Source organism: Artemia franciscana, chromosome 16, assembly GCF_032884065.1.
Source record: "Artemia franciscana chromosome 16, ASM3288406v1, whole genome shotgun sequence".
Taxonomy (NCBI): Eukaryota; Metazoa; Arthropoda; class Branchiopoda; order Anostraca; family Artemiidae; genus Artemia; species Artemia franciscana.
The window spans coordinates 16,477,591-16,490,093 of NC_088878.1; the positions used below are offsets into that span (position 1 = coordinate 16,477,591).

A 12,503-nucleotide genomic window follows, 5' to 3' on the forward strand; every position below is an offset into this window, starting at 1 on the left:
TCCCTATTGTCGATGGGGGATCTCGATGCCCTAATGGATGCCCTTTGGATCTCCAAAAGAGAAAGTTCGTTGGTGTTTTTAGGTCCTTTTTTGGGCAATCAATATAAATTGTCACCTTTTTTCTTGTGCAATTGGATCCTCTTGACTTAATGGTAAATTTTTCATGCTGATCAAAATCAGTCTATACCCTATTTTCCTTTTAGCCCATTTAGTCCAGTTTTTAGTCTTATTTATGAGATGACCGCCACTGCAAACTATTTTTTTTTACATTATGTTCCCTTTAGCCAAACGAGCTATGGCTCTAAGCGTCCAATTGCATAGCACAACCAGTTTTTGATCCATTTCCAGCCCTCCTTACACCTGTCTCCGTTCAGACAAATGTTTGATTTCCATAGCCCAGACAACGATTCTTAAAAGTTTCAAGCCAACCAGGAAAAAAACTGGGACCATTTTCAAACCCTATATTTGGGGAGCGTGGGTACCCCAATTAAAAGACATAATTTTTCTTTGTGAGTCTCATTTCCAGGGAACCAGACATTATTTTCAATTTTCTTCGGAATTGTGGTCCCCGTAGCTTAAGATCGTAGCGTAAGATTAAGCAAATCATAAAAAATTGGTTACTACTACCCCTCTGCATTTTTAGGAAACCAAGACACTTCTTTTATAATTCATAAAGCTTCTCTGGGCTCAAAAACTTATGGCTGTGAATTTTAAATTGGTCGGAGACATAATTTTTTGGCCAGTTTTTGGCCCAGCTAGCACATCCCCATCAGAATAAAACGTCTTTTCTCTCGGCCTAGGGGAGATTCGTAAAAGTTTTGAGCTAATCAAGCACCCAAGATCAAATGTTCCCCATTTTCCTGTATAAAACCTGTATTTACACAATGGACAATATGCATAAATTTAAATCTATTTCCCTGGGGGTCTTGGAGGTCATGCTGTCCTTGAAGACGTATCTATTGAGCCGCTTGACAATTTTGAGCAATATGGCAATCTCAAAATTTTGAACAGGGGTCTTTGGTGCTACGAGGGTGGAAGGTATCGAAAAAGTGCGAGAAACGGGGCTCGTTACCCTCAAATCACTTTGGAATTTTGAAGAGGTCATGAGAATTTTTAATTGTGTTGAGTGTCTCCACACTTACTGGTCCTTTTCTCCACTTGAAAGAACTAAATATAAGAATGTTTGTCTGAACTGGCGAAGTCCATACTTTCTCTAATCAATATATCCATTTGATATGGACAAAGAAAAAGAAACATTGGAGGAGCAACCTTTTTTTTTATAAAGTCAAAGCTGTTTAAATAGAACATCATGGACTACTTCTTTTTCCTAATGTGGGTTATTGTTATTTTTTGCTTTCTTTCAGAAGTATATCCTGATAAAACTGTCTCTGCTTTCTCGAAACACGCTTCTTTTTTCAAGAGGCACTTGAAATGTATCTCACGGTTAGGAGAGCCATTTATTTTCCTGACAAAAATGGCTACTTTTGACTCACTCATAAAGCTACAGGATATTTCCATTTCCACTTTAGTTAATTGGCAATCTTCAGATCCATCTTTCTTCTAAAGTAGCACTTCGGAGATTGAACGAAACTGAAAGTGCGAACAGACATTGGATAAGGTGCTATACTGCTGATAACGTATAAGAAATATGAAGCCTATTGAAGTGATTAAGAAAAGAAACTTGTTTGCATTTACTTTAGATGAATGTCTTGCACTCAGAGTCTCTGAGCTGGATTTACGGGAGTTTGCGTCTGTGTTTGTTATCGTGATCACAGCTGCTGCCGCTTTCCAGAGTGAACCTCTACTTGCCACCAGTATCGCAAAAAATTACCGAAATTTAATGTACACACTAATACTCAAGCAAAAATGGACTTAAATAGTTGCAAAAAAAAAATATTGGGTATATAATTATTCTGAAATGGTATTCCAGTATTGAAATATAAAAACATTTTATATCAGTTATTGTGTTCTTCATTTTCATACTTCTTCAAATAGACCAAGTTTATGTGCTAACACAAAAAAAAATGACGAAAAAAAAAAAGATGATTGAATTGATTCCCAGCTTTAACAGTAGCTTTAAATTTGCTCTTATTGCACCAGCATTTAAATAGCTTTGTCACCCAATAGGTTTTTTTTTCAGAGTGATAATACCTTCTCCTGCTGATAAGACTTTTTCTATTGATACAGTTAATTGTAAAGCAGTATTGTGTTTGCGGAAAACCTTTTTCTATGGGTAACTTACTTGGGTACAAGAGATACTGCTGGAATAATAAATAAAACCCATCTGACCGAGCAGAAGAGTAACCTTAGCCAAAATCACCAAGATTTGTGAAATTGAATCCATCACGAAGATAGCTGAGAAGAAGAAGTTTGCAATTAACTGTGTATTAAGTTTGATCTTTAAGGATTTATTACTTTTTTATTTCCCATTAAGGATCATAGGAATTATGCAACCTACCCAATTCCATATTTTGAGCCACACTTGAAGATTGGGTGACTTTGAATTTTCAGCATAATGCTTATTCTTGCACAATAAAGAAAAATCAGTTTCTGACAAGAATTCCATAGTACTGACTCAAAAATGCATTTTATTTTATTCAATTTTTTTTTCGAAACTTAGAATATTTAAAAAAGCATCTAATCTGTACCAAAAAATAATTTAGGAAAAACTATTGCAATTGATTCAAAGACCAAGAACTCATTCGATCACTACTTTACTTAACTATCAATTTTCATACCTCCGATTCTTATGAATGAGCCCTTCTTCTAAATCCATGCAAAAAGTGCGAATATACAACAAACAGGGTTACTATTGCTGAATTACTTATAGGAAATAGGCAGGTTATCGAAGTTATCAACTGAAAAATTCAGGGAAGTGAAAATGAAATAATGATTTTGGCAAGTCGATGTTTGCGCCTGTACCTGAAAATAGCGAGACGATAATTTCCAATTCCAAAAGTTCCAAATCTCCCTCCATAAAGCTAACGCTATTATGTTTTTTTGGAGCTCTGGACATCAGTTTTCTTTTAAGATGCTACTATTCAACCAACTTCTTTCGTTTTTGTCACTTGCAAAAATATCTGTGTGAGAAAAATAAAAACTTTGGAACTACAGCAGTCATCGGAGAAAACACTTTAGATCTGAATAATAAAAAGTGGGAGTGCTATGGATTTCTCAATCATCCATAAATGTTTTCTCCATTTTCCGCAAAAAAGATGTCATGAACAATGAAGAATAGCAGAAATATACTATGTTCTTTAAAAATGACAAAATCAAAAGAAAAGAAATAAATCTTTCAGGAAGCTGACATTTAGGGCTTTCTTATCGCCAATTCATTCACTTTCTTAGAAACAAATAGCCGAACAGAAGTTAGAAATACATTTTTGTAGGAAATTAAAGGGTAATCTATCTTATAAGTAAAAACAGTAATTCCTATAAGCTTTCCTATTATTTCAAAAGATGAAATTTACATCCCTGGCCGGGAATCTAGTTTCCCTTTTGTTCCATATTTGCGTCTTGTAATAATTTTAGAATACCAATGTCGTTTAAGCCCAAAACTGAACCAAGTTACATTCGTAAAATGGTTTTAGATGGCGTTTGACATTAGTAAATAGGTGATTTTTTCTTAAGAATCATGTTCGTTACATTCATCGTAAGCGACTACTGAAACATGTTTAGCTGTTTTTTTTATATTAAATATAATTTCATGCTGTATTGGGCTTTAAATGAAAATTAAACGACATATTGAGATCTGAATGTTCGCAAAAACGTAGGAACTATTCAATCCTCCAAGCAAAGAAGGGACCACCCCACAATAATAATCGTAATTCGGAGTGTTTTCAGAAAGTGGTAAATATTTAACATCTGCTGTTTCCAGAGTAAAGATGGCCATAGTATAAGCTGGATTGACGAATCTGACATTATATTAAGAAACGTGTATAATTCTCAACCAAGACCAAAACGGATGATTTTTGCTTTTCCGGGAGCCAAAGCCTACCTGCGAAGCTTATGATGGAATAGAGACCCCAAACTAGCTCAGAAAAATAGAACAGCTCCAAACTTTTAAACCAAAAATCCTCGTTAGGGCATTCATCAGGGCCTTATAAATCCTGGTACTGATTTTTTAGTAGATTTATGCTTACCATTTTATGTTTCTTGTATTTTGTATGTTAAGCCTTTGGCTCACTCATGTTTTGCAATAAATAAACACTTGCGCTTTAAATTGAATGAGAAAACTGCATTATATCAAATTAAATCGTGTCAAACTGGTAAATTGCCATATCTTCAAAACGTCATTTTATCAAAGATCATCTTCAATGATCTATAGAATTTATGCATCCATGCAACAAACAACTGATTACAGTACTTTTATGTACATTAATAAAAAAAACTTTCTGAAAAAGAAGTTTTTCAAATAAAAGTAAAGATTTCTATTAAACTTAATGCCAGAAATAACACATTCTTAAAATATTTCAAATTCAAAACCACCAAAAAGCACTATTAACAAATAAGCAAAGCCCAAAATGAACAGAAATTACAATAAGTGATCCAAGTCTACAGGAAGCGCTTTATTTGGATTAGAACCACCGATAAAGACAACAAGGAGTCCCCGGGACCTCCAGTTGAATGAAGGCTTTGTGCAGTCCCTGCCCCATCTTGGTCACAACATGGTTTTTACCATACGCAGTTTGGCTATTCTGGGGTCCAATGAATCCCATGCAAGAAGAACTTATTGGGAACGGCAGCCAATCATAAGGACGACTCCACGATCGCCGGATCCATCTTACGCACGGGAGTTGAGCAATAAGTACGAGTGGTTGGAATCACAAACTGGTATGGTTTCATCAGACACTCCATTCAATCTTGTCTCCAGCAGACAAAGAATGTCTTCTTGGTAGCGATTAATTTCCATAGCCATTTATAGTCTTGTTGACTCTCGCATTACGGGTCTCACATTCTAGCTATAACCTCAGAAATCCTTGTTCTGTAGATTTATTTCTCTGGGAATAGCTCTCTCACTTTTCGATCTCGATACTATTCGAGGGAGCAAGATGGTGTTTCATGAAAACGGGGACGCTGTAGCAGGCTCATCAGTTCTCGGAAAATTCATTTCTTCATAGATATTTCATGGGAATGACCAAGGGCTCTCTAGACCCTTGGCACCCCGACAGGGTCGAGGCATCACTTTGCAGAGACCGTTGTTTTTTAAAAACAGATCTTACACCCTTCCGCAGTCGTCCTCCTATGCTGGATTCTCTCACAATGGTGTTCTGCTTCACCATGCAATTTAACCCATTGTTGGGAGAAGGTTTTTAGCTCACGGGACATATCCACACACCCACGGTCCCTGTTGAGTGCACATCAAAGGGCCCTTCTTCCTCTTTTCCCTATATTTATGATCCTTGGGCGATGGTGGCCAAAGTTTCTATTATAGACCCTCAGGGACTGGGCCCCCCTTAGTCTCCGGTTCCTATTCAATAGAGCTACCCTACTTATTTATAGGACGTTCCCCATTCCAAAATCTGGGTATGTGCTGGGTGGCCTTGGGGAAGCCCCTACTCAGAAGGAGTCTCAGAATAACAAAAGACTAATAAAATGAAATTCGCATACGAATTCTGACAAATTCTCCCAGTGCAAAATTTCCCCAGAAAATCTCATCCCCTGGCAACTTCCCTCCCCAGAAAATTCTCCCCATGGAAAATAACAGCGACAGTTCCAAAATCTTGAGGAAATTCACTCAGAAAATGTATGCATACTTTCCAAAAACAAATACTGTACGTAAACTATGGACAAATTTCATAACTTAAAGACCTTTCCCCAGGGCTGTGCAGGGTAGTCATCATTTTAGGCATAGTTATTAATTCTTTTGACTCTACTGAATAAAATCACTATCTAAACATTTTGGTCGGACGACTTTGAGAGAAAACGGGATGGGAGGGGGCTTGTTGTCCTCTATTTTCTTTGATCACTTAAAGATTTTGCACTAGAACTTTTAATTTCTGTTTGAATGAACCCTTTCCCGATATTCTGGGACTATTGCTTTGGTGCAATTATGCCTTGGGGAAAAACAAGCAACAACCAAATAAACACGCATCTTAAGTCTTTCTTCGGGCAAAAAAAAAAAAAAAATACAAAATTCAACATTTTTGAAGATGGGAGCTTGAAACTTCCATAGTAGGGTTCTTGCATTCACTGAATATGATAGTTTGGTTTTAATTAAGATTCTTTGACTTCTAGTGATTGTTTCCCCCCTTTTTGGAAATCATATAAATCTTTGCAGGCCCATAGCTTTTGATGGATAGCACTAAAATTAATGAATCTTATACATCTGGAATCAACATGATAGGCCAATTCTTTTGATATGTCTATTCAAACCAAATTTTGTTTTTTAGAGTTTCGGCTACTGTTTAGTCGCGTCATTCCTTAGTCACAGTTTGTTACCCCGAACTGTTTGAAAAGAGCATCGCCAAGTGTAAAAAACCATGTTGTGACCAAGATGGGACAGGGATTGCACAAAGCCTTCATTCAACTGGAGGTCCCAGGGACTCCTTGTTGTCTTAATCGGTGGTTCTAACCCAAATAAAGCGCTTCGTGTAGACTTGGATCGCTTATTGTAATTTCTGTTCATTTTGGGTTTTGCTTACTTGTTAATAGTGCTTTTTGGTGGTTTTAATTTTGAAATATTTTACGAATGTGTTATTTCTGGCATTAAGTTTAATAGAGATCTTTACCTTTATTTGAAAAACTTCTTTTTCGGAAAGTTTTTTTTTTTAATTAATATACATAAAAGTACTGTAATCAGTTTTTTGTTGCATGGATGCATAAATTCTAAAGTAAAGATCATTAAAGATGATCTTTGATAAGACGACGTTTTGAAAATATGGCAATTTACCATTTTGACACAATTTAATTTGATATAATGCAGTTTTCTCATTCAATTTAAAGCGCAAGTGTTTATTGATATGCCAAAAGAATAGTTATCTGGTTTCAATTGGATATTCAGTTGCATTTCTTCATATTTTTAGCCGTAAAGAAATTTAATATAATAAAAGGGCAGACAATGTTGCAAATGAGGCTGGAGATATCCCTCCATTAAGAAATGTAAGGACTTTCAATTTTAGAGAGGCTGTTAGAGCTAAAAAAAAAATGCTTACTAACTCGTGCATCCTCCTGTAAAATCGAAGGACTTTAATATGCTCGACTATAAGCTAAAGGCTGGAACTATTTTGCTTAATGTTGATCTTTTAAAATAAGGAATCCATCACACACTCGTTTGCAGAAATTGGCATCAGACTTGGGAAAACTCACAACATGTTCTCTTTGAATGCAACCCAAGGGATCAAGATTCGAGGAGACTGAGAAATTACTTTCAGCAATTGAAGATCCCAATGTAAATTGATGCTCTTATTAATTATTCTCTTTCACGTGATTTGGAAGCTACAATTTATAAGTTGATAATAATGATCCTAAGAAGACGCCATTATTGCTAGCAGCACGCCGACCGTAACAAACTAGCAGATATTCTTTGGAATATGGCTGGAATATTTCATAACCAGTGAATGTTTTTGTGGAATTTCGTAGAGGGGAATGGACCTCCCACTGAATCCAAAGACCTCACGAAGTTACGAAGAAGTTTGCCCGAGTCAATAAGGTCGTACAGCCGATCTGGCAGTGCCAAACCATAAGCGAAAAATTCAAAAGTAAGCTTGTGCTTTTGTCTGAATAATGGACTATTCAAGTAAACTAACTGCACGAAATATTATTGATTATCTGGAATCAAACCAGTTTGAGCAGGTTGAAGAGATCAAACAAAAACTGCATGAGGACTTGTTCAACACAAGTAAGAATCACTTCGTTTATAGAAATGTCTGGCTGTTAAGATGTCCTTGTTATCATCAGATGTTGTTTTGACTAAATTTGTGTCAAAGACAATTCAAGATTATCCAAAACATGGTTATACATAAAAAACGGTAAAATTCTAGCTAATTGACTTCTTCCTATCTCAGAAAGGGTTTAGGTTAGGAAAATGAAACTTTCAGGGATGGGTCTCTAGGCTAAAGTATGTCCTGGGAAGGTATTATAAAGTACCCATATCCACTCCTTCTCCTTCTAGAGGGCCCTAAAATTTGCCTACATGACAGGTCTATACCTATTGAAATTTTGACAAAACAACATTTTACCTTAATTTTCAGTTACTAGTTTCTTTTTCTCTGCCTTTAGTTCTGAAAATACAATTCCTCTTATTTGAGTAGAATTTTGAGCCAAATCAATGTTTTTTTTCAAAATTTAGGAAATGTATTTGCATATCTTTCAAACCTTATAAAATGGAATTGAGCAAAGTTATAAAGCTGAAAACAATTTTGTTTTACTTCAATTAAGCAGAAGATCTATTTTGCAAGGTTTCACTTTTATAACACACAAATTTTTAAAGGTCATCAAAGGTCAGGGCCCTCTAGAGGGAGAAGGAGTAGAGGTAGTTGCTTCAAAATACTTTCCTGGGACACACTTTAGTCTCTAGATTCATCCCTGAAATTTTCATTTTCCTAACCTAAACCCTTTCTGAAATAGCAAGAAGTCAATTAATTAGAATTTTACCATAAAAAACTTAACACAAGTAGTGATGGTAAAAATCTAGATAAGGACTTTTTTTCTATCTTGGAAAATAGTCTATAGATAGGTGGATAAAGTTTCCAGGAATACTTCCAGAGTGTAAACATTGGGTATTTTTTTTCTTTATGTTACCACATCTAAAGGAAACATACTAATACAGCAAATGTCACCCAATTATATCTCTCATTTTGTGCTCTTTCCAAATATCATGGTCACTTCTGACAATACACCCTCCCCCTGATGGTTCCAGTACAGGCTAGCACAAGGATAGGCTATAGGATAAAAAAAAAGAAAAATTATATAAGCTTAGTATTAGGGCTATCAAAAAGGAAATAGCCTATGTTAAAAAAACAATTCTTCCTTAATAATTGGCTAAGCAGAAAATTGTAGTTGATTAAAGCAGTTCCACTAACCTATATTTTACATTCCCCCCTCCCCTTAATGTGCAAATATATAGACCAAGCTATCTAACCCCTCTGCATCTTGCCATGTGACACTCTTGTATCATCCAGTGTACCCATAAATTGAATCAATAATGACTAAATCAAGAAATGAAAAAAAACCCATAAGAATCAAGTTGGGCTATATATGTTCACATTAGAGAGGTTAGGGGCAATATATAGTGAAATCACTTTCAAAATTAGTTAACAACAATTTTTCAGAACATTATTAAGCAAGAATTGTTTTCATAATATGTTTCCTTCTCAATATCCCAAAATTCTTGGTTTCTTCCAAAGAACTCACTAAAACAATTAAAGTCTTACTTTATAACATGCAGCATATTCCTATTAATCAAATTAGGGTGAAAGCCCTAGTCTAGTACCCAGACAGAACCTGATCCTAGCCAAATATCTAGATTAGAATGAATCTAGCTAAACCTAGTGGATAATGGCTCTCCAAAAGGAGACATGCTAGAGCAAAAAGAGAGAAATTTTTAGATTGTTAATTTAATGCTAATTTTCCTTTTTTTTGTGTGTATTCATGAAAATTCACCACTAGCCCTAGGGTATCTATAAAACAAACATAAAATAAAACTAGTACTCAAACCAAAATTAAGGAAAATCATGATTTTGTTCCAAGGTAAAGACAGGTGTACAGCCTGTCTTCTTTATACTTATCTAAGAATTGGAAATACAGAAGCAGTAGAGACAGGAATTTGAAAACCCCTTCCCAGGGTGTAATTTAAGGTCTTAATTAGTCCCTGAAAATCTTATCATCCAAATAGTTTCATATTTCAAGGTAGCAAAAACCCATCATCTAGAATTTTACAACAGTGATTACCAATGACCAAAGAAGTTTTTGGATAGATTTAATAATCATACATAAGGCTTACCACAGAAATTGCATGTTGAATTATCAATGTTTAGATAACTTTGCTTACAGGAAGATGATTATACAACTTGACATGCCTTTTGACACTGATTCCAATTATGCTAATCATTACCCTTTCAAATTAACCCCAGTGGCCCTCCCCTATAATAAGGTCAAATATAGCTGTAGCATGTTTATAAAAGCTTTGCTGAGTTCTTTGGTTTGTCTTATTTCTCATCAAAATTAGTTTTGTATTTAAATATTGACCATGTTTATTAATTTTCTGGTAGGGAAGACCCCCCCCCCCCCTTTACCCATACTCTCTTGTAATGGTGTGATAATTGTTTATTATCTTAGTTTCTTTGATATTCAAATTTTCTGACTTTAATGTGATTATCCACTTTTAAGTGGACACCAAAGAAGATTTTGAAATGGACACTGAAGAAGATTACCTTTACAGCTACTAAGCATGTAAACACAGTTGTATTGTATTGTATCAGATTAATGATGCTTCTTGACTACTAAGGTCCCTGCGTTGGCCCTGCAATGCATTGCTGCAGCATGATTTGATCTCTGGGTCCTGTATTACCAAGCTAAGATTAAACCCACTGCACCACCACAGGACATGTAAACACAATCATTTGCAACTGGTGTGATTTTGAAATAGACTTGATTAAATTCTGAAGCTAAAACTAAGAAAAATTAAGTGAGGAAAAATAGCCAAAAAGAAGCATAACTTCTCTGTGGCTGATAGAATGAAGTTAAGAATAGGCAGAGTCAGCCAGTAAAAGCTCAATGGCCTTATAGTATATATTTTCCATCAAGTTCATATAATTGTTACCCTCTGCACCTGGAACAATAATTTGGACTATAGGCTAGTTAAAAAAAGACAATTTTCTAGATCCTTTACATTCCAGAATTAATACATCCAAATTTACTGGCATCAAAACTTTTGAATGGTAATTTTATTGTGCCAAACAAACAATTGAATAATTAAGTTTTTGTTGTAAAATTTGTTTATACCATTAATTGTTCAAAATGTAAATCTTTTTGAGCAGGAAATTGAATGTTATCATGTATTTATGATTTTAAGTATGGTAGATCTAAGTAAATAATGGTACATCATCATTGGTCCGTGTGCATAACACATAGACCAATGGAACTCACCTCTCTCCAGAGGATAGTTGTGTAAGTCCTGTTTAGTTTATTTATTAGTTTTTACTCTTCTCTCTTACTGATCATTTTGTGAAAATGTGTAGCTATATCAACATTCATCATTCTGTTAGATTGGTAAATTATTGCCTAGTAAACAACAAAGCATTTGCACAGGTTTCTGATTAATGGAAAATTCTTCTTGGTTTGGTCTGCTTTAGAGGGTGCTTTTAGGCTAAAAATGTCTTCTCATCCCATATTAGCATAATGTTTGTAGGCATGAATATATAATGAGTTGGAGGTAATAGGCTTTAGATTGTCTAGAGAAGATTTCAACTTGTTGATAGAAGAGCTTTGCCAAATGCTGAAAACCATGTTGTGACCAAGATGGGCCCAGGATCGCACAAAACCTCCATTCATCTGGAGGCCCCAGGGACTTCTTGCTCTCTGGTTCTAAGCTGGCTTAAATGCTTCTGTGTAGATTTGAGAAGATGTGTTAATCCCTGTCATGCACTGATTCTGGGAGCATTGCTTTTCCTAAGGCCAAGACAATTTCAATGATTTAAAGTATATGAGAATCCCAACTTGGAGTTTTATAACATTAAAAATAATTGTTGTGTAAGAATTTGACTGATAAATTCAGACACTTCAAAATGTGCTTATTAGGAGTTTCAGAAACTCATATCTCAGGGATAGGAAACTTGAAGTTAGGTGATATAGAATTTATTTATTCAGGCAGGAAGGATAGGGTACATAGACTGGTAGTAAGGTTCATGGTGAATAAGGAAGCTACCAGGTCTTGTCTAGACTGGGAAGGCATTAATAATAGAATAGTAGCTGCTCATTTTATGAGGAAAAAGGGCAGGGTATCAGTCGTAGTAGTATATGCTCCTGTAGAATGGACTGACAGAAATAGTAGTGGTTCAGATAAATTTTACTTCCAGCAACAGGGGCAAATAGACAGGGTCCCAGGTAGAAATATGATGTTTTTAGTCAAAGATTTTAATGCTCTACGTGCTAGGTATATAGGAAAGCTGTTTTTTAATATTAAAAGTAAAGATCACCATCTAGGTAGTATCTAGGGTTAATTTCAAGCTAAAATTTAGGAAGGGCAAGTACCTTCCAGGAAGCTGTGATGTTGGTTAAACTCCAGGTTGAGAATTTGAGAGAAACTGTCTAGAAATAGTTGAATACTAAACTGGAGAGTTTAAAATTTACTATGTAAAATATGGATGGAGAAATTCTAGGAAAATAGTTTGTGAAGTTGCTGATGGTATTTTAGGGGAGAAAGTTAGGAATGCAGCTAGGAATATTTTTGAAAGTGCTTTATTTTTAATAAAGAGGAGATAGGTTAAAGGCACCAATGATTTGACAGTGCAATTTTGGAACCACTGTCAGAATTTTCCTTCAAAACAGGATAACTGCTTAAT

General features: G+C 35.2%; 1 protein-coding gene across 4 annotated transcripts in view; it reads left to right on the forward strand.

Annotated features, from left to right (window-relative positions):
* The first annotated feature begins 7,667 nt into the window (after window positions 1-7,667).
* Window positions 7,668-12,503, forward strand: part of LOC136037141 (uncharacterized) — a 152,674-nt gene continuing 147,838 nt past the window's right edge. For 3 of the 4 annotated variants that reach the window (XM_065719640.1, XM_065719643.1, XM_065719641.1), the window contains exon 1: window positions 7,668-7,840. In XM_065719640.1, the coding sequence (XP_065575712.1) occupies window positions 7,726-7,840 (115 nt within the window). In that variant the 5' untranslated portion in view covers window positions 7,668-7,725. The remainder of the gene's footprint in view (window positions 7,841-12,503) is intronic. The other variant, XM_065719642.1, reaches the window with a different exon arrangement.